The sequence below is a fragment of the Canis lupus genome, chromosome 21 (assembly GCF_011100685.1).
Source record: "Canis lupus familiaris isolate Mischka breed German Shepherd chromosome 21, alternate assembly UU_Cfam_GSD_1.0, whole genome shotgun sequence".
Classification (NCBI taxonomy): Eukaryota; Metazoa; Chordata; class Mammalia; order Carnivora; family Canidae; genus Canis; species Canis lupus.
In genome coordinates, this window is record NC_049242.1 from 35,021,785 (window position 1) to 35,043,724 (window position 21,940).

The window sequence follows — 21,940 nt, forward strand, 5'->3', positions numbered from 1 at the left end:
CAACCTTGTATATGCCACTTACTATTTGATCAGCTAAAGGTTTCTGGGTGTGGCAGTAAAAGGGCCATATGGTAAACCTGCTGTACGTGTCATTAAGATGAGACCCTTTTGCTAGGAAGACAAGGATACCTTTGATCAAAACCCAGAACTGCAATGGCCACACACACACACACACACACACACACACACACACCCCTCCACTGTTGCTTTCCCACTGTGGCTGATACTGTTCAGCTACAACGACAGCTTGGTGAGAACATGAATCTAGAAGCTGGCCCTGGCTTGGTTTCTCCAGAGCCACAGCAGCATAACCATCCTCTCTGGATTGGGTTCAAGCATGGCCAAGCATCACTCACAACTTGCTATGGGCAGAGTGTGGGGGCACCAGCAACAGCTGGTCCTCAGAACGGCCCTGGGGAGGGAGATGGGACTGACGGGCACTTCACAGACAACAGCATATGGAGTTTCAGGTAATAGCCAGGTGGCACCAGCTAAGTTTTCTGGCACCCGAATTACACCAGCCTGAGAAGTAAAGACGGAAGGGGCCACTGAGTAACTTCCTCAGGATGTGTCAACCATGCCGTAGAAACTTTTGTGGGAGAATATGACCCCCTCCTACAGGTTGGCCTTCTAGACAACAGAGGTCTGATGGGGGATACGGGGATTCCTGGGATCCTGGCTCTGTGTTCTGGAGAATCCAAGATGTTAAAGTTGGGAGGCCCACAGAGAACACGGAGGCCAATCTTCAGCAAGCGTTCTTCTTCCCCTCCCAGGCAGATGCTCTGCGTGATACATTCCTGCTGAGGCAGGCCTTGAACTCAGTTCTGATCACAGCTCATCCAAGGAAGAGGCCTCAGTTCTTCCTTCAAGTTTTATCCCGGGATATCCAAAAGGCCTGAGGGAATACTCTCCAAAGGGAAGAAGCAGAGTGATATCAGAAGTCAATATTTTAGACTCAGTTTCTCCATCGATGACCTACGTGAACATGGGAAGGTCACTTTGCCTTTCTGTTTCCTCGTGTAACATGGCAGCGGTCCTCTATGTAGGTTTGAGAGCTTATAACTGTCAGCAGAAAAGCTCTATGTGTTCAGGAAGCAAAAACCAGATGAGATATCAAAAAAATCAATCAGCTATCATTGAAAATACTTTGAGCTGAATGGTCCTGAGATCATTGGGAGAATGGTAGTTTGTCATAGTCAAAGCATCTTAACTTGAGACAGAACATGCAAATTGTCAGGATATATGATATTTATGTATCTTAGGCTTTTTTCTACTCTAGGAGCACAGTATTATTTTGCCCCATAGGAAGAAACAGCGGCCCATAGATGTTAAGACACTTGACTGACAAGTGGCTTGGCCAAGATTGGTACTGGGTCTTTCTGGATCCAAACCCTGTGCTCTGCCCTCCATTGGTGTGACTGCTCTGTGCCAACCAACAGGTGGGACTGAAACATCCCTCAAAATACAGTGAACCAGGGAAGGTTACGTTCCAGAACTCCTTTCCTGGAGGCCGTGTGCATGAGTGGAGAGTGTAAGCCCTTAGACAGGGGAGCATGCGGGCTGGTTGCTAGAACTCTGGCACTCACTCTGGGGAACAGTGGGTGTTTTTTATGTTACCTTGCAAGGCTACCCTAACTGCAGGTTTTTGTTTTAATAAGTAGAACATGCAGGTTTGAAGCTAGAGCTAAATTGCTTAAGACTCTAAAGGAGAGACTTTAGAACAAGGGAACAGAAAGGTTTGGCTATGACACCAAAGGCTGCCCCCTGTCCACTGGTCTACCGGAGATCCCATGTGGGAGGCTGTGTCCGATCTGCTGGTCTACCAGAGTTCCCACATGCGAGGCTGTGTCCCGTCTGATGGTCCACCAGAGGTCCCACATAGGAGGTTGCCCCTTGTCTGCTGGTCTACCAGAGGTCCCACATGGGAGGCTGTGTCCTATCTTCTGGTCTACAGAGGTCCCACATGGGAGTCTGTGTCCCATCTGCTGGTCTACCAGAGTTCCCACATGGGAGGCTGCGTCCTGTCCACTGGTCTACCAGAGGTCCCACATGGGAGGCTGTGTCCCATCTCCTGGTCTATAGAGGTCCCACATGGGAGGCTGTGTCCCAACTGCTGGTCTACCAGAGGTCCCACATGGGAGGCTGCCCCTTGTCCTGCTGGTCTACCAGAGGTCTCATGTAGGAGACTAAAGGCTCCTTCAGTCCTTTCCCCCAACTCTAGCCCTCTGCCTGGCCATGCCCTCTGTGTCTGCGTGAAGCCCCGAGGGGACGCTTCTTACCACACCATAGGCGATGATGTCTGAGTACATCCTCATCTCTGGGTACACACTGACCAGGTACCATCGGAAAGTTTTGCACTGCAGCTGTTTTCTCAGAGCCTTCCTCGCCGTGATGTCCCCAATGTCGATCCCCGAGTCCTGCACAGGGACACAAATGCACAGATCCAGCCACCACTAGGGCGCAGCTTCTTCCCACCAAGGTTCCCAGACACTGTTTAGTGAAGGGAGGACATGGGAACTTAGTTCATTCATTTCCCCGCATGCCCTTAACCCCATGACTCTCCCCATGTGGACACTGAAAAATGGGGTCAGCACTGATGGGTACTGTCAGCTAAGGCCATTGCAAATAAATAGAAAAAAAGGAAAAGAAAAGCTGTGGTCCAGGGGTAGGTGAAAGAAACTGAAGCATACAGTCAGTGTACGGTTTTTTCCTACCTCATAAGAGATTCTGAGCTTTGGGGGGAGAGAGAGAGAGGGAAAGGAGAGAGTTGAAGATGGATTGATGTTAATCCAAACACTATTCCTAATAATTGCAACAGCAAAGGCTTGTAGAACACTTGTGAAGTGCGAGGTTCTGTTCTGTAGGCGTGCACGTATGTTTACATTAATGCATAGTGGTCTGTTTAAACCTATAGGGTTAGGACTGTTTTACAGATGCCGAGATGAGACAAAGAAAGGTTCAGGGACCTCTTGCCCAAAGTCCTACAGCTGATAAAATGTGGAGCTGAGATTTAAACCCCATTAACCTGAGTCTGGAGTTTGCACTTTTAACCTATGCTATGCATCTGGAAGAGCCTGCTGTTCTGCCTCCTAAAACCAAGAACCAAGTTCTTGTGGGAGAAACAGACTCTCTCTCAGCTTGGGGACCTTTGTGTAGAGAGTACTTGTGTCTCTCACTTCCCAGGGGTATCAGAAAGGTGGCCCCCTGAGCCATCACGGTACAGCAGGCAAGGAGTAGTGATGGAGACATGGATGTGTCCTTGAGTTAGCCCTCATGTTTCTGGTGGTCCCAGAGCAGAGGGGAGGACGCTGAGTCCCTGGGCCAGGACACCAGCCATTGAACAGGGTACAGAATCAGCCAAGGAAGGGATGATGCCACAGCAGAGGATGGTGAGGAGTCTCTGCAGCTGGAGATCAGATGGGGACTCAGTGAATCTCAGAGGATGACACCATGGAACCGGGGACCAGCGAGGTCCTGTGGTATCTCATAAGACAATATCCCAGAGTGGAGAGAGAGGAGGCCAGGGAGGTACAGCTCTCTCCCACTGACACTGCAGCTTGTGCGCTGGCTGTGTGAGCCCCCTGGTTCTAGTGTCAACTCTGGGGTCGAGTTCGTGGGCTTGGGAAGGTAATGAAATGGATAGAATTTACATTTGAAGTGTCTGAGAAAAATGGCAAAGATAGCTGCTCCACATATCTGCATGTGATTGGAACAAAGTATTTGGAACAAAGTATTTGGAATTAGACCATGGGGGCTCAACAGGAACAAAGTTAGATACGGAAGCAATATATTTATTTTTGCCCACCAGAACTTAGGTCATATAAAAATTTGAATCTGCTATGACCTGAGGGTTTAGGTTTCAGACTGCTAAGGTACAATGTCAGCAAGGACCTACCTTCTGAGTCCGTCTTAATGACCTCATCTATGATTTGCCTACTCCTCGGCTCCTGCCCAGAGCCCTCCCAGCAACTGCTACTTGGCCTTTCTCTTCCAGATTCAGGAAACACGTTCGACTAAACTCCGTGCCCCTGACCTACCACTGAGCCTGGCTATATGGACGAGGCCAGATTGAGAAAATATTTATGAAGTGTTGAACATAGCAATTGGCAATGAATGTGACCTACTCACTCCCCTCACTCCCCCCTCAAGGGATCTGTTAAGTATTAGCCCCTTAAGCTTCTCTGCACCTTATCCTTACAGCACACAGCTATTTGCCAGGACCCATGAAGGCCTTCCTCCTTCATGTTCTAATTGCCTTTATAAGAAAACAAATTAACACTTTGTCTCAGCTTTTATGGGAGGCCACCAGAAGAACCAGTCCCTGGAAGTCTTCCATGTTTTCTTAAATTCTGGGTTCCCATGGGAAGACTTTCTACACTTAGGATCAAGGGAAAGTTTGTCTCTCTCCTAATGGAAGGTGGGAGAACTATCCAACAGAGGTCCATATCTGCTTTAACTTCTAGGAGACTCAAGAATCAGTGTTTTGCCAGCTTATATTTCTGGATTTCATGCCCCTTTCTTCTTCCTGATTATTAGTTGACTTTTGCCTTTCTGTTTTAATGGTTTGGTATATCTGTACTGTGTGTTTAGTGTAAATTGCATCAAACTCTTTTCAGATTGGGGGCAGAAATGGAAAAATAAGCCAACTTGCTCAGAGAAGGTCACCAGGGCCCTTATTATTAAAAAACAAAACAAAACATATCTTCCTCCTTTGCCAAATACTGAGTGTGTTGAATAGTGTCTCCTGCAAAATTCGTGTCTACCCAGAACCTCTGAATGTGATCTTATTTGGAAATAAGTTGAATTCATTAGAATTCATTAGAGATCTGTAGATGAAATCATTCTGCATTTAAGACGAGCACTAAATGCAATGACCACTATCTTTATAAGAGAGGGGAGGGGGACGTTTGAACATGGAGAGACATACAGACAGAAGCCAAGACTAGAGTGATGCATTTACAAAGCAAGGAATGCCAGGAGCCACCAAAAGCTGGAAGACGCAAGAAATATCGTCCCCTAGAGCCTCCAGAGGAAGCACAGTACTGCCAGTACCTTGATTTTGGTTTTCTGGCCTCCAGAACAGTGAGAGAATAAAATTCTGTTGTTCAAAGCCACTCAATTTGCAGTAATTTGTTATGGCAGTCCTCGGAAACTTAATATATTCAGCCACACAAAAAGCTGTCTGGTATTCCTGCCTGTGTGTGCAGCCACGCACAGTCTCTTGTAGCCAAACCCAAAGGAGGGCCATCACCCATGCACCATGGTGAGTCATCGCTGGCACTCAGCCTGTCTTTGGGCCAGAAGCAGGAGTAGGTCTAGAGTTCCTGAGTTCTGTGTAGGAAAATATCGACGCTTTGGTACAGGCTAACTTTCCGTTTGTTGATAAACAAACTGATTTCCAATTAAAGTAGAAGGGATGCCAGAGCTGGAGGCTCTTCTGGCCTTCCAAAAGCTTAGGACTGAACATGGTAAGGAAGTAGGTGAAAGAGCTGCTCTGGCGGGCACACAGCCTGGGGAGGACTCAGCAGAGAAGGCAACCAGGGAGGATGGTGGCCCAGCAAGGGCATTTCATTTTTTTATTTTTTAATTTCTTTTAAGATTTTATTTATTTATTCATGAGAGACACAGATAGAGAGAGAGAGGCAGAGACACAGAGGAGAAGTAGGCTCCATGCAGGGAGCCGGACGCGGGACTCAATCCTGGGACTCCAGGATCATGCCCTGGGCCAAAGGCAGGTGCCAAACCGCTGAGCCACCCAGGGATCCCCAGCAAGGGCATTTTAAAGCTGGGGTGGGAAGGCAGAGGGCATAAGCAAGGCCGGCCACAATAAGAGGTAATACTCATCTGGTGCTTTTTCTATTCGCCGAGCACTGATCAAGTGTTTACATACACTAACTTATATAATTCTCAGGGCAGCCACAGGGCAGGGTCGAAGGGGTCCAGCTCTATACCTACAGCTGGGATGCTGTAGACCAAAGGTGAGGTAAACAGGTAACGGATGTGCTTGTGGCTGAGCACAAGGTGTTGGGACACCACCACATCAAGGGCAGCCGGGAAAACATAGATGGCACGGAGCACCACGCTTCCTCCCTCTTCTTTCTTTGTCATCTGGTCTTCAGGAGGTGTCAGGCATTGTCCTAAGCACAGAGAACATACAAATACGTGCCTACAAATAGGAAGAAGATACAGACTTTGCCTGAAAGGAGAATCTGGAAGATCCAGACAAGTAAACAGCGTGAAGACGTAGGGAAGCAGAAGAGGAAGGAGCCCTTAGTCCCTTTCATTGTGTGGGACACCCGGGATGGTGAGCAGTCACAGAAGGCTTCCTGGAGTAGGTGACACTCAAGGTGGATTTGGAAAGACTAGCAGAATTAGCTCAACTCCTATCACTCAAACTTGGCAGCCCCAAACCAGCACCTGGAAAGTTTGTGGGTTTTTGTTTTTTTTTTTAACAGATGCTGGCACCACTCCACACCTACTCATCAGAATCTTTCAGGATGGGACCCAGAATCAGTATTTTTTAAAAAGCTCTTTAAGTGATTCTGATACAGTTGGCCTGCAGATGTGCTTTTAGGAGCCACTGACCAAGGGAGAAAGGAATTACATACACTGCCAGCAGATCCATTTGTTAATAAGCATTAGTGAGGTTTCACTGAGCTCTGACTATGTACCCTGCCTTGTGCGAGGCCTGGTGACACAAAAATGAGGAGTACAATCTGTCCCCAGAAAGCCTGGAGTCTAACGCAGTGGTTCCCAGCCCTGGATGGACATTAGAGCCTCTGAAGAGCTTTCCAAAAGATGATTCCTGGTCCCCTTCCAAACCAATTAAGTCATAATCTCTGGGGCTGGAGCACAAGCGATTTTAAAGTTCAGCCAGATTTGAGAGCCCATGGTTTAATGAGAGAGAGAGAGAGAGAGAGAGAGAGAGAGAAGGAGAGAGAAGGAGAGAGAAAGAAAGAGAGACTTTTACACAACAGAACATTCTTTTACAGGGTGGTGATGCAATGATAGAGACATGCGGGCAAAGGGGGCATTTTCTCCCACTGAGGCTGACTCCCTAGAGGAGGGGTCACTGGTGCTGGGTCTAACAGGCCAGAGGGAAACGGGGAGGAGACTGGGGAAGAGGCAGCGGGTAGGGAATTCCAAGCCGAGGGGACAAAATGAGCCAACACACGGAGGGAAGAAAGCGTGGAATGGACTGGGGCTCTCGCTGTCCGTTCCCCCCACGGACTCCAGAGCAGGGTGGGTGCGGCGGGCTGGAGGCAGGCAGAGGGGAAAGCGTGTCAAACACCCGGCTTTCTGCCTGCTTTTGTGCCCTGCGGAGAGTCCTTTAAAGATTTTAAGCATCCTTTAATGACGTGGTCGCTGTGAGTTTTTGGGGTTTTTTAAAATAACTTTGGGTAGTATGGGGGCTAGATTTGAAGGGGATAAGCTTGAGCCTGGGAAACTAGTCAGAGGCTCCTGCAGAGGAAGGGACAAGGCTTGCACTCAGATGTGAGGGGGGAGACACGGACAGGAGAGCTCGGTGATGGGCTGGCAATGGGGTTTGGGGGAAAGATGCTCAGTTTCAAGCTCCTAGATCTGGGCAGACGGTGCTATCCTAGACTGTGATGGGGAGGAAGAACAGGAACTGCTCTGGGGGGGGGAAGATGTTCTCCGTTTTGCCAGACTGAGACTAAAGTGCCCGAGGGAGCAGCTGGGGATGTGCGGCTGTGGGTCTGACGCTTCAGGCAGAAGTCAGGGCTGGAGATCTTAGTTAGGAAGTTATCAGCAGGTAGGTGGGAGAAGCGCCCAGTGACAGATGGGACCACCAGGGAGATGATGTACAATGAGAGTGGCTGGCCAAGGATGGATCCCTGGGAGCTTAACTTAAGCATCCGAGGGAGGTGAGAGTCACCCACAAGGGAATTAAGAGCAATCGGAGAGAGATGGGGATATGCTGGGGTGTGGTGTCATGGGGCCAAGTGAGTATAGAGTTTCAAGGGAAAGCTGTCATCCCGTTGAAGACTTTAAAATGTCCATTAAGCAGTTAGGATCCTTTGTCACCAGCAGTTTTGGTGCAATCCCAGGATGTGGCTTGAGAAGTGAATGGAGGGGAAAAGGTGTTGACTCTTTCCAGAAGCCTGAGAAGAGGTAAGTGAGGAGATCTGCATAAAGCAGGGGAAAGTGGGGGTCAGGGAATAGATTTTGAGAAAACACACTGACCTCTTCCTTCTCCACCTGAGACTTTATTCTGGACACTCCCATCCCTCTTCTGCCTTTCTTGAGTTCACACCTTCTCCTCCCACCTATTTGATTGGGTTTGAATCACTCCCCTGCAGAGTCACAGACATACACCAAGTTTGATCATTTTCTAATTGCTTGTTTCACTTGGTTCTCTGCCATTCAATGGATTTACTGTCCATTTCCACATCTGGCAGCCACAATGCGAGAGAGTAGTCTAAAAGGTGTGCAGTTTTGAGGTCTGGAAAGAAGGGGGCCAGGAATATGGACAAGACTTGGCGAACGGACTGGGGATCTCTGATGCTTTACTGCTAAGTTCCTGGGGGACTTTCCATGTGTTCTTAACATTTTGCTATCAAAGGACACCCACAGTGGTACTTAGCATGCTCCCCAGAATACTGTGATCCAACGCCCACAGCCACAGATGGGACCAGAAGGCACTGCTGTTTCCCTAGAAACACTCCCACAGTCAGGGATGCAATCCTGGGGCTGGTTCATTAGAGTTGCCTGCACCCTGGCTGGTACTTCTCGGCTCCTCATTCTTTCTACTGCTAAAATGTCACTGGTTCCGGAGTCTACATCTTAACCCAAGCCTCCTCCTCCATGATGGTGGTGGTAATGGGGGTGCTGCCCAAAAGCTCCTGCGCATGGCCCAGGCTATTTTCTCAATCACTTAGCCAGAGCAGCATTAGCTAGGTGTAGAGATCAGGGAATAGGGCCTTCATATGGAAACTTCAGGCAAAAATCAATCATGTCCCTATTAGGAAGAAAGAACTGAAGCTTTTTAAAGGACTCCCAAGGGGAAAGAAGGAGGTCATGCAGTCAACAGCTGTCTCAGACACTGCAACATAAGCAACGATCTCCAGGCAGACAGGCTGGTAAGCAGGTTGGGATCCCGCGGCTGGCATCTGTTGGGTTTTCCCAATTCAGTGGTCTAAGGTCATTTCCATATGACACATGGCAAGGCTGAACGAATCTACTAGAGAAACAATGCTTTTTTTCTGGCACTTCTTAAGTGTCGGTGACAAGAAGGATAGAGGACAGTAGCAAGCCACGGTGAGATTCTGTGAAGGTCAGAAACAGCCTATGAATGTCCAGAACACTTCCCTTCTCCTCTTGAGATTCCCTGTAAGAGTGTATCCCCTCCGCATGCACGTGGTTCAAGAAATCCTAGAGGCATATGGGTGTTTCTTATCACTCTGCTCAAAGGTTCCATGGAGAAGCCTGATCCCAGTCTACAGGGAGATTAAGGGGCGTTTTGTGAATTCTGATATATTTGTATAGCAGAGAAGCTGAGGACCTGGGAACATGAAGTAAACTTGGAGCCACCTCTTACATTCTCACTTAATTATTTATTAAAAAGATTTTATTTATTTGAGAGAGAGAGAGTGAGTGAGCATGAATGGGGGGAGGAGCAGAGGGAAAGGGAGAAGCAGACTCCCGGCTGAATGTGGAGCTCCATGAGAGGCTCAATCCCAGGACCCTGAGATCATGACCTGAGTCAAAGACAGACACCCAACTGACTGAGCCACCCAGGAGCTTCCCAATGTTCTCATTTAAAATGAGGATACTGGGCAGCCCCGGTGGCGCAGCGGTTTAGCACCGCCTGCAGCCCAGGGCGTGATCCTGGAGACCCTGGATCGAGTCCCGCGTCAGGCTCTCTGTATGATGCCTGCTTCTCCCTCTGCCTGTGTCTCTGCCTCTCTCTCTCTCTCTGTCTCTATGAATAAATAAAATCTTAAAAAAAAAAAAAGATAAAATGAGGATACTGATGGGGCACCTGGGTGGCTCAGTCGGTTAAGGGTCCAACTTTTGGTTTCAGTTCAGGTTGTGATCTCAGGGTCATGGGATCGGGCCCACATCGGGCTGTGCACTCAGCCTTGAGTCTGCTTGGGGTTCTCTCTCCCTTTCCCTCTGCCCCTCCCCCTGTTCATGCTCACTCACTCTCTCTCTCTCTCAAATAAATAAAATCTTTTAAAATAAATAAACCATAAAATAAATAAAATAAAATAAAATAAAATAAAATAAAATAAAATAAAATAAAATAAAATAAAATAAAATAAAATAAAATAAGGATACTGAGGTCAGGAGAGAAGAAGTCTCCCATTAAGCATGCTGTCCAGGGATGTGGGTGGGGTAAGACATGGCTTAATGCCTCTTTTCTTCCACATGTGGTATGTCAGGGAGTTGAGAGTCTACTCTAGCATGGGTAACAAAACTCTGGTTCATCCATGGGAAGAAGGATTTAGTCCCATATTTTTTGTTTTTGTGTTTGTTTCCCCAGAAAAGCCCCCAAAACCCATCCACAGGGGCTTCCTACCTCTTGGGGTATGTTCCATGCCATGTAGACATGGCTTTTAAATTCATCCATCCAGACTTCAGCCACCCTGAGAGCATTCCTGCGGACATGGGCCGTGAGGTCCTCGGTGTAGGGCTTGTGGGCTCGCTCAATGTGGGCAATCCGCGAGCATGGCAGGACCTCCACGCTGCCGCCACACTGCCATACCTGTAGAAGACACAGAGCCACTCATCAGTGCCTGGACCCGACTCTGAGCCACTAAACCAGACCACAGGTGCCCATGCAACCTGAGCATGGGCAACTCCAGCTCTCTTCATCTTGTCTCCTCAGACCACTGTCTGCAAAGGCAGTGAGCTCTATCCTATTTGTACTCCTATAGAGGGAAGATTATTGAGTCATTTTGTCTTGTTTCTTGTTGCTATGGATTTACAAGCAAAGAATTAATGCACCTTCTCTTTCTATTCTTTCCACTCCGCAAAGAGGAGATTAAATGTTTTGTGACCAAAGATCTGAGTTCTCTTTGCTCCTGGTGGAGAAGTTAACAAAAATTTTCAGAAAGGTCTCTGCAGCCACGCTTGACATGGAGGAAGCAGCAGAGACTCCCAGCAGAGATAGCATCCTTAAATGGACCACAGGGGTCTGGACACAGGTTAGTGATCATCAGAGGGAGAGAGCCAGGTGTCCGTCTCTAGGTCCATCTGTCCTCAGGTTTGAGTTCTGATAGAACCCAAGAGAGGGGGAGAGACAAAGAAGGGAACCCTGTGAAACTTCTCTCTGACCTCAGTGACTAAGAGCTTGAACTAGGTGCAATTTTATTTAAAGGAAAAATGATCTTCTATTCCGAGTGTCAAGGGACAATGTCTTAGAAGTCTTGCCACAATCATTCCAGTCACTCTGAACTTTCAGTGTTCTGGAATGTGCATATCCTTTTGTACCCTTAGGTTTTTGCCTATCCTATTTGTCATTTTAGAATGCCACTCCTTCTCCAGATGAAAAAATATAATCTCTCAAGATTTTGGTCACATGACCTCTCTGTTGCAGGGTCTTTGTGAAATTCTTGGGGCAGAGCCAATTGCTCCCTTCTCTGGCCCTCAAAGCTCTTGGTATCACAACTTCCTGCTTAACTATGAGCCTCCCTCCTTTCCTCTCTCTGTGTTCCTAGATGGAAGAACCAGGATCTCACCCACTTCTCATCTCTAGCACCTGACACAAGGCCTGGGACATATAGGTACTTTGTAAGTACTTGTTGAATAAATATATGGATGATGATATTTAATCGCTCAATCAATAAGTGGTTGATGCTTAATAAACATGAGATGAATCTGAAATACTTGAGCAGAGCTGATAAATGAGGCTTCTGAGGGAAAACAGTCATCCCCTCTTGGTGGACAGCAGTGGCTGCCTGTCAGGCACTGTCAGCTGGACAGTTTGGTACATAATGTTCACACTTATAACAGGTATCCATCAATGACCATAAGTCTTCATCCAAGATGAGGTCAACTTTGTTTTTCTTTCTTTCTTTTTTTCTTCAAGTATAGTTAACATACTTAGTTTTAGGTGTATAATGTAATGATTCAACAATTCTATACATTTCTCAGTGTTCATCAAGATAAGTGGACTCTAGGGTCACCTTTTTTTTTTAAGATTTTATTTATTTTTTCATGAAACACACAGAGAGAGAGAGGGAGAGAGGCAGAGACACAGGCAGAGGGAGAAGCAGGCTCCATGCAGGGAGCCCGACGCAGGACTTGATCCTGGGACTCCAGGATCACGCCCTGCGCTGAAGGTGGCACTAAACTGCTGAGCCACCGGGGCTGCCCCAGGGTCACCTTTGAATTTCCCTTAATTACCCCTGAGTTAGGAACAGAATGCTTTCTATTCTGCCTGTTTTGTACCAGTAGGTTGGTCTCTAGGGACTGTCAGAGTTAGAAAGCAACTGATCACCTTTCTACTTTCTGAGCTTATCTTGCATTTAGTATATTATTTAGGACCACTGGAAGGGAAACCAGCGCTCCCACTGGGTATCTCCCATGTGCCAGGTACTGGACTATGCATGTGGGCAGGCGGCACAGTGTGGTGGTTATGAGCAGAAGATTTGGAACCAGACTACTTGGATTTAAATCCTGGCTCTGTTTCACACTAGCTGCATGACCTTGGGTGAGTCACTCGATCTCACTGTGTTTCAGTTTCCTCCTGTCAAATGGGGATTATAATAGCACCTCTCTCATGAGGTTACCAAGGAGATTAAAGTGATTATACACAGAGTGCTTAGAAAAATGCCTGGCACATAATAAACATGCCATCAGCTCAGCCATTACTATACAAATTATGTTCAGCAGGCTCTTCGGAATAACCCTGTGAGGCAGTTGTTAACGTCTCCAGTTCCAAATGGGGAAACTGAGACTCAAGACTGTCCCTTGGCCAAGGCCACACAGCTGGTACTGAAGACAAAAGGATCTGTTTGATCCCCAGTGAAGCTCACGGAAGAGGGGAAGCCATGGAAGGCCTCAGGCTGTGTAGCTTCATTTCCATGACCTATACATGCTGGGGATCATGCTGACTTCCCATTCACTTTGCTCAGATTTGCAATGAGAGCCTGTGAATATTCCGAATATGTTATTGACAACACAAAGAGTCGGGGTAATTATTCTTTTGCAACTGGAAGGGAGGCTATTACTTGGCATATTTCAGCAACACAACACAGAACATGATTCATAACAAAGCTCTTTTATTACAAGACCTGTTTCTCAAAGAGTCTGTTCACCATTTCACCTTAGAGTGGGCGCATCTGCCGAGGTTCTGATCAGAAGGGTGGCGGCTGCCCCTCCCATCCGCCTGGAGTGCACAGGACAAGGAACCGTGTGATCTCACTGGTGGGTCTCAAACCCACTCCTGTTTTCCTTCATTATGGCCACCGCCCCTGTCCAGACCATTGTCATGTCTCATCTAGACTCTGCAACAGACTCCAAACAACTGATCTCCCTCCTCCCTCCTGGCTCCTCCAGGCTCTTCTCCTCCCAGCAGCCAGAGTGATCTTTCCAAGGTGTCAAGTGGACCACCTCCCCCCTGTACCCTACCAGCACAGTCCCGAGGCTCCTGGGGCCCAGGCCTGCCCACCGCCCCCAGCCCAGGGCTTGCTTCCCAAGCACTCTATGCCATAGCCACGCTGACATTTTTTCACTTTGCCCAGCATGGTTTGTTCTCCCAACCCTGGACTTCTGCACATACACTTACATACTCCACCCCTGCCCCGGGGTCTCCTTAGGACATGGGCTAAATGGTGTCCAGGACAGATCATGGGTTTCCAGCAGAGGTGGGGCTGGCCCACATAGAATTTGATAGCACAGCTTTGGAACCAGTGAGAGCTAAATTCAAATATTTTGCTTCTGCCACCTGCTGCTGTGCCACCTTTGGCAGGTTACTTCTCTGCCCAACTCTCAAATTCCACTCTCCAGTGGAAGAGGGGGATGATGTGTGGATTCGTGTTCAACCCTGGGCCTGCTTCGGTCCCGCCCCTACCAAGGAGGTAGAGGTGAGATACCTGAGTCCATTCTGTTGCCTCTGTGTGCCTGCTGAGGGGCCACTTCGGGCCACTTAACCTCTTGTCTACGAAACATGCGTAACAGAGGTCATTCTCATATAGGGCTATGGGCTCAGGAAGCCCCTGCACACGTTATTATTTTATAATAACCTTATAATCACTGCTATTTGGCTGTCCTGTACATTCACCTTCGGGAGAAATATAAGTGCAGAGGATCTGTACATCTGGTTGAAGCCCACCAGCCAAGAGACAGGCTGCCTTCCAGAGTGCCCTGCCCAGTGTGGAAGGGTGCACCAGCCTCCTCCCTAGAGACTCAGAGCACTTGCTAACCCAGACGTCATCCTCGCTCTCCTCCCTTCTGTGCAAAGGAACTCATCAACGGAGAGGGTGGTGGCAGCTGTCTTGAAGGCCACCTTTGGGTTCCTAGCAGTCTCTGGGCATTGGAGCAGAAGGGAGTGGATTCAGCAGGCTTATTCCACTGCTTCAGGACCCTGCCCAATGATGCTGATGTAAATAAGAGGAAGCCCGTGCTCTCTGATCCCTGGGTGATGAGCAGCTCTGCTGACCAATAACTTGACACACACAGATTCTCAAAGTCTTATCTACAGGTGATCTCAGAGACCCTCTCGTGGATGGTAGACAAAGGATAGGAAAGAAGATCACTGGCATTTGGACCTTGTGGAAGATGACATCATGAAACTTCCATGGAGTTTTGGGTGGGGTAGGGAATGAGGACATGGGGGAGGGGAGCTGTGTCTGGGACACTTCACAGCTGGCATGAGGTAGAAAGACCCAAACCAGAAGGAGGCTACAGACAAGAAGGATTGTACCAGAGAAGCAGGGCCACTGGATGGACGGCAAAGATGTGGGAGACAGCGATGGCGTAGCCTTGCAAGTTCCAGGGGGTGAGAGTGCCAACAGAGGGAGGGTCGGGAAGGTGGGCACCAAAGACACAGCTGAGAAATGAAGGCCAAGGGTAAACAAGAAGGCAGATGAGGTCACGGGATCACAGGAAGCACCTACAAGATGTAGAGCCTGATTTATACATAGGCTGCATGTGAGCCTGGCTCCTTACAACAAGGGAGGCACTGGGGACTCCTGGATATAGGCTGGATCTTGTGGCTTCTGGATGGGCGAGGGGAAATATATTTCTTGACCACACCAAGTTCTTCCCTATCCCTGTTTCTTTGCACCTGCTATTCCATCTTCTGGAACAATTCCCCCCCAACTTGTTACCCAGCTCAAATATTACCTTCTCTGATCACCCCCATTAGGTTCCCTCGGAATACTCACAGCGCCCCACGCTTTCTCCCCGCAACACTTATTCACAACACTTCCACTTAATGTCCTTACTCTCTCAAAGTCTCTCCCCTGCTCCTGCTTAGACTAGAAGCTCCAGGAAGACAAGGATCATGTTGCATACACCGGCACAAAGCATTCGGTATACATTCACAATAACCGTCACTTCAACGAGTGATTCCAGCAATCTGAGTCCTGGGCTTTCACTGACTACGGAGAGGCAGTTTTAACTCGCTCAGCTGGATCCCCTAATCAAGGCCATAAACATAAAATGTGGCCAGATTTTACTGAACACAATGACTTCCTTCAAACCCAAGCGGTTTTTCAGCAAAGCTCTGACATTTAAGTGCACGCTGCTGTAACTGAAGAGAGTCACTTTGGCTGCAGAGCTTAAATTAACGTTGTAAAACCTGGCAAGTCGTCAAATGAGTGTCGTGGAAAGCAGGCGGCTTCATCTTGTGAAGCCATGAATGCACCGTAGAGAAAGCCCTCAACCTGGCCGGGGCTTGCATACACCCACAGAGGAGCTGCTGGGCTTCCCCCAGAGGTGACTAAGAACGGGAAGGAGATGGTAAACAACAGTTACTCAGCGTGGAGCACAGTCTCACTCACTGCCAGCCCTTCCCAGACAGTCCTAATCCTATTATTGTTTGCAGAAAGGCTTGGAGCATCCAAGCCTGGGAACCATCTGCAAAGGCAGGTCTTGGGGGCTGATGGAGAGGGTTTGAATCCTGCCTCCGTTGCACATTAGCCTTTGACTTGAACCTGTCTTTGGATGTCAATTGCCTTTTTATTGGGGATTATGATGCCCTGGCAGGTTTAAAAGAGATGCTTTATAGAAAACTCCCACTAGCAAAGACAGGCATGTCACGGGTTCTCGGGAAAGGTCAGGTTCCTTTCCCTTTCCTGGACTGGGAGCCGCTGGTACAAGGTCAGGGCTAAAAGATCTGAGTTTATGTTCTGTTTGTTTGCCACTTACATAAACAAGCCTGTTTCCCTCCCCAGCCTCAGGTTTCTCCTAACTGCCAAATGGAGGAACTGAACTCAGTGACGTGATAGATCCCTTCTACTTCTTGCATTCTGTGATTCTACGCTTTCTTGCCAGTACCTCAAATGACACCAAGTATTTGAGACACGACTGGCAGAGTCATAAATTGGAAGCTGTAAAATAGGGAGACACTGGAGGCAAGGCAAACAGGATACAGTTGGACCATTTCTCCCACTCCGAGACTTGTGATCACTCCACAGTCTATGTCAAGGATAGCAGATAATACTTCCATGTTAAATCCATTCACTTATTAATGTCCTTCTGAAGCACTGTGTTGAGAAGGATTCTCCGGGCTCAATGGAAAAACATGCCACAATTTATTAATAATGTTTACTGTACGCAAGGGCTCAGGGGTGGTGGCATTTCAGCCTTGTACTTCACAGCCATGGACCACAGGATCCCAAATCCTGTCCAGCTTTTTATCTCCTCATGACTTTTAATGATCTCTTTGCTCTTGCCAAAATGTTCCCACTATTCCTTTAGTCTAGAAAGCCTCCTTCCTGCTCTCCATCCATCCAAAGCCAGCCTGGCCCAGTTCCCCCAAACTCCTGAAACACATGATTTGTACCACTCATGTGGTCCGTATTTCTTGGCTCATGTTGTTAATTAGCTTTTTATGTGTAACTGTCTCGCCTAACTTGGCTGTGAAATGCTGAGACAGAGTAGAAAGCCAAAGCAGGCAGGCTGGGGGAAGGAAGACAAGGAGGCTGGAGGTTGAGATCGAGGCCTGAGAATAGCTGGCACAAGGCCAGGAACTCATTTGCAGGATGATTGTAGGGTCAGAAATGCAGGCAAACAAAGACGCCGACCAGGGCTGCGCAGGGCCCTCCTTCTCTGGGTGTCCTTCCATTCTGTGCCCTGGGCACCTTGCTCTCACCTCACCCTAGGCCTGGTCCTCACGGGAGGAAGAAGGGAAGAGGGACCGAGTCTGGGCAAAGCTGTGACAAATGCCAGAAGCCACCAGCAAGCTGAAGTTAAGGGTGTGATGGCGCAGAGGGGGAGCCAGGATGAGACAATGTAAAGCATGGAGCCAACCTTGCTCCAAAACTCATCTCATTCCTATACTTGCAAACTTCAGTCTCCATAGAAAGGTCACGTTCCTCAACGTGATTTGGAAGACTTCTGAGACCTGGTCCCTCCTGTTTGCTGCAGCTTCATCTGCCATCCTCTGCTATCCTGTTACACCGACTTCTCTTTAATTCCTGGGGCAGACCTGGGAGTCCTGTTCTTGGTATTTCTGCCCTGCACCCATACTATTCCCTTTTCTGGAATTCTTTCCTCGCAATACATTTATTTGTCTAGTAATTCCTACCTACTTTTCCTGGCTGCCCTAAATTTGGTTAAATGCCTCTGCCACATGTTGCTGTATCACCTATACTTTCTCGTGCACAGCACTTAGGGTAGCTGTGTGCATAGGCACAGTTAAAGACGCATAATACAAGGAACAACTGTTTACCTACCATCCTGCTTAAGAAACAGTACATTAGCAGTAACTCAGAAAACTGTGTGCTCTTCCTTACTCCCAAAGGCAACCCATTATCCTGAATTTTGTTAATTTCCTTGCCATCAACCTACACTACCTATTTGGTTTTTACCTGTTTTTGAACGTTATATAAATGAAAGCATATTGTCTGCATTCTGCAGCTTGCTTCTTGGTCCATTTATTTTCATCACCATAGTGTTCCATTGTATAAATACACAGTAGTTTACTTATACATCCTCTTGTTGGTCGACAGCCTGGCTGTTTCCAGTATAATGAAGAGCACTCCTTGGAACATTCTTATGCATGTCTCTTGGCGCCCAAGAGCAAGCACCTCTCCGTGTGTGTTTACACCACAGGGGAATTTCTGAGGCATAGGTTGTATACACATTCAACTTTCCGCAGGAAAGAGAAACTCTTCCAGAGTGAGTATAGCAAGCCCTGCTCCCACCAGTGCAGATGAGCTCTCAGGTTGCTTCGCAATCTCGCCAACATTTGGCATTGTCCAGCTTTTTAATTCTTGCCAATCCAATGGATGTGAAGTTGACTCTTGCCGTAGCTTTAATCTGTAACTCCTTGGTGTTCAGGGGGCTGGGGCTTTAGCCTGTTTCTAGGTCTGCAACACCAGCCTTCAAGAGAAGACCCACGGGCACCTTGCCCTCATGAAGGAATCTCTAGTGTCTCCACAGGGCCTGGCACATGACCAGTGCTTGATAAATACTTACTGCATGAATGTGGAATCAAGAGTTGGGCCTTAGTGCTGAATTATCTCCAGTATACTTTCTTTGGTGTCTTTCCAGGTTTCTAAGGGTAGATACTTCATTATTTTAAAGTGTAAAAAAAACATTTTTAAAGTCTGACAATGCTTATTTCTTCCATCAGACCCCACAGAAAAGCACTCCCTGGGGATATAGTTTCTCCAAGCCCTCTTCTGGCAATAAACATTGCCAAAGAGTCCTCTGGACAGAATTGCTGCTTGGGAAAAAAAAGTGATGCTTTTTCTTGGAAGGTGTCCCTAAAGGGGTCTGATTTGGGGGTCAGCTCTAAGAAGCACTTGAAGCAGTTTCCCTGTTTGAAAAGGATTCTTCATAACTATCAGAAAGCAGCAGGAGGATTCGTCTGGCGAAATTCCAAGAAGAGACCAGCTGGGCTGGAATGTCTGGAAGCTTTTCATGAAGAGAAAGTTAAAAGGCTGTTTTGCGGGGACTTGAGATTTGCTGAAACAGCTTCTTACCTACAGGAAACCGAGGGGCAGGGATGGCTCCAGGCTCAGCAAACTAACCCATCACATACAGGGAACTCTGCTTTTCCTCAGACCCCAGGGCTCTGACTATAAAGACTGGGGTCAGGGAGTTCACTTCGTCATGGGAAATTTCATGAGGACTGCTTTGCAAACATGTGGTCATTGAGAACAGCGGGCATCTTTTAATGGTTTCAACCAAGTAGAGTTTATTCATGGTAACCTCAGATTTCATACCAGCCAGTGGGCCTGGTTAATATTGCCCCACACTCAAGCTAGGTTGAATTCATGACCAAAAGGAAGAAGTCCGGCCTGAACATATTGAGGTTAGTGAAGTGGAGCCAGGGGGAGAATAGTCCTCAAGGGTGCAGTAGACTTCTACTGCTCACGAATGTCTGCTCCTCTATATATCCCATCCTCCCTCACAGTCAGGAGGGATCCTGTGAGCAGCCCAATGAAATGGTCATTTCCGGACCAAGGTCGGTAAGGATCCAGTGTGGGAAGTCCATGAGCACTTCTACATCTCTCCCTCCCAACTGCTGGATGCTTAAGGCAGGATGATCTCCAAGTTCAAAGATGGTGAACCCCCTGAGGGAAGTCACCACTAAGAGACTAGCTGCCCAGGACAGCCTCCCACCCTGCAGGAGACTAATGTGAGCAGGAAAGAAACTTGTTCTGGGTTAAGCCTCTGGGGCTTGGGGGCTACTGGTGTAGCTTTGATTAATACAAGCTGTCAAAGGGGCGAAGTGACCAGAGAGGCTTGGGCTCTGCAGCACCGATAATCAGGGATTTAGTCCATCAACTGGGACTTTGTAACAGAAAGTTCCAGGCATGGGGAAAGATTGTTCAGAAGGTGACAACTTCCCAAGTCCAGGTGATGAGTCTGGTCAGATGAGTCTGGACCCCACAGAGGCTGGGAAATCTACAGAAAATAGATTTGATCCCAGGGAGTGGGGCCACCAGGAGAAGGCGGTGTTAGGACTGTTGCAAAACAGGCTGTAGGTGAGAGTCTGCTTCATGTTCAGAACCAGAGCAGAGGTCAGAAAACAAAGAAAGAAGCCAGCAGAGTGGAAGAGGATAAGGCTGTGGCTTGGAGGTCATGCACAGCTCAGGGTGCCCCAGACGACGAGGCAGTAGCCCTGTGGCTGCTCCTCTAATTCTGGAGTGAGCCAGGTGAGTCCAGGGCTGCAGCCACACCCCGGCCTTGGTCAGGTAACGTGACAGGGCTGACCCTCACAGCTTCTCACGCATGAGGCTGGGAAGGCTGGCTAAATCCAGTCTAGGCATTTCTATAGAACCCAAACTATAGAAGTCCCATGCTCTGAGAGAGAAGTATTAGCTAAGTTCCAAATCAGGGTCCCATTGACACGTGTGGTGTCTACTCTAATCGAGTCTTTGTTTTGAGCTAAGATCTCTGGCCCCATTACCATCACTGATGCTGCTAGAGAATAATAATAAGCTTGAATGTCACAGGGACTCGGGGAGCAATTTTCTAAAATCCAAATAAAACCTTTCTCATTGCTAGCCCGAGAGTCATTTTTATCAGATAAGTTGGCCCATCCATTTACTCCGGAGTGTTCAATGCCCTCTCTGGTGGGTTAAGTCCCTTTGAATTGCCGTGAGCATCTTCTCCTTGTGGACGTATTCAGAAAAGCCCACTCTATCCAGCTGTTATTCAAAGCTGATCCCCTGGACTATGTTTAATTTATACTTTGCTATATGAAGATGAACCACTTACTCATTTAAAGTGTTTCCTTTTTTATGTCTTTAATCAGTGGCTGTTTCTCTCCTCTCTCAGAAGCTTAATCTAATCAGAAACAAATCCCACACATATGAATGGCTCATTAGCATGTCCCAATCAAATTCAAATTGATGATCCCTATCAGGTGCCCCCTCCAAAGGGTGACATTGGCCCAAGGAATGACTCTTTGGACCAATGTCTGAAGACTATAGCTCATGGTAAGTAAGGAGAATCCTTTCTGAAATGCAAAGCAACCAGGAAACCACTGGACGAAAGGATACGCTCTGTCATCACTACCCCCCAACACCCCCAGAACATCAGGGGCCACATGGCTCAGTCACGTATGTGTCACTGAGATGGCATAGGTGGGAAAGTTTGGCTGTTTGGTGGACTTGGGGCACAGACATTCGAGGAGTCTATGTGTCTGGCCCAAGCATCATCCCCTTATTTGGATCAGTGGGGCCCTGAAGATTACCAATCAGATGATAAAAAGGAATCTGAGATGCTGAATATTCTCTCCCTCAGAAATGGTATTTGTTCTAGCAGCTTTCCTCTTACTCCATTGGAATTCAGATTTAAAAAGCTGGTGCGCTGGGTCTTCACTTAGAGATTTGCCCTTTTCATACGCATCAAAATGAATTGTCAGTCTGAGTCTGATCTCTGAAAGGTACCTACAGCAAACTCACATTAAAAATGGGATTTATAAAGGAGATCAGCTTGCAGTACAGAACTGAAGGAGACCAAACAGATTTACCTCCCATCATCTCCCAGGTGAGCAAAGTGAGGCTCAAGGTCAGGTGATAATTTAGAAGTAGAGTAGGAAATGTATCTAAGACCTGTGCCTCTTGAGAGACAGGAGGTCCCTGTGGTTCAGAGCACAGGCTCTGGGGTTAAGCAGTGTTGGTGTCAAAGCCTACATTTCTCATTTGCTGGACTGGTGACTTTAGGCAATTCATTTCACCTTCTAACATTCAATTTCCTGGTCTGTGAAATGGAGACAAAAATGACACACTGCAAAAATAGTTGTGAGAATTAAATGAGCTACATTCCTCTGAGCTCAAGATTTATA

The 21,940-nt window shown here is 47.7% G+C and overlaps 1 protein-coding gene across 3 annotated transcripts in view; it reads right to left on the reverse strand.

The window, feature by feature from the left end:
- GALNT18 (polypeptide N-acetylgalactosaminyltransferase 18) overlaps positions 1-21,940 on the reverse strand; it is a 339,637-nt gene that overhangs the window by 51,345 nt on the left and 266,352 nt on the right. For all 3 annotated transcript variants that reach the window (XM_038569049.1, XM_038569048.1, XM_038569046.1), the window contains 2 exons: positions 10,544-10,729; positions 2,280-2,417 (listed from right to left, as the gene is read on the reverse strand). In XM_038569049.1, the coding sequence (XP_038424977.1) occupies positions 2,280-2,417; positions 10,544-10,729 (324 nt within the window). The remainder of the gene's footprint in view (positions 1-2,279; positions 2,418-10,543; positions 10,730-21,940) is intronic.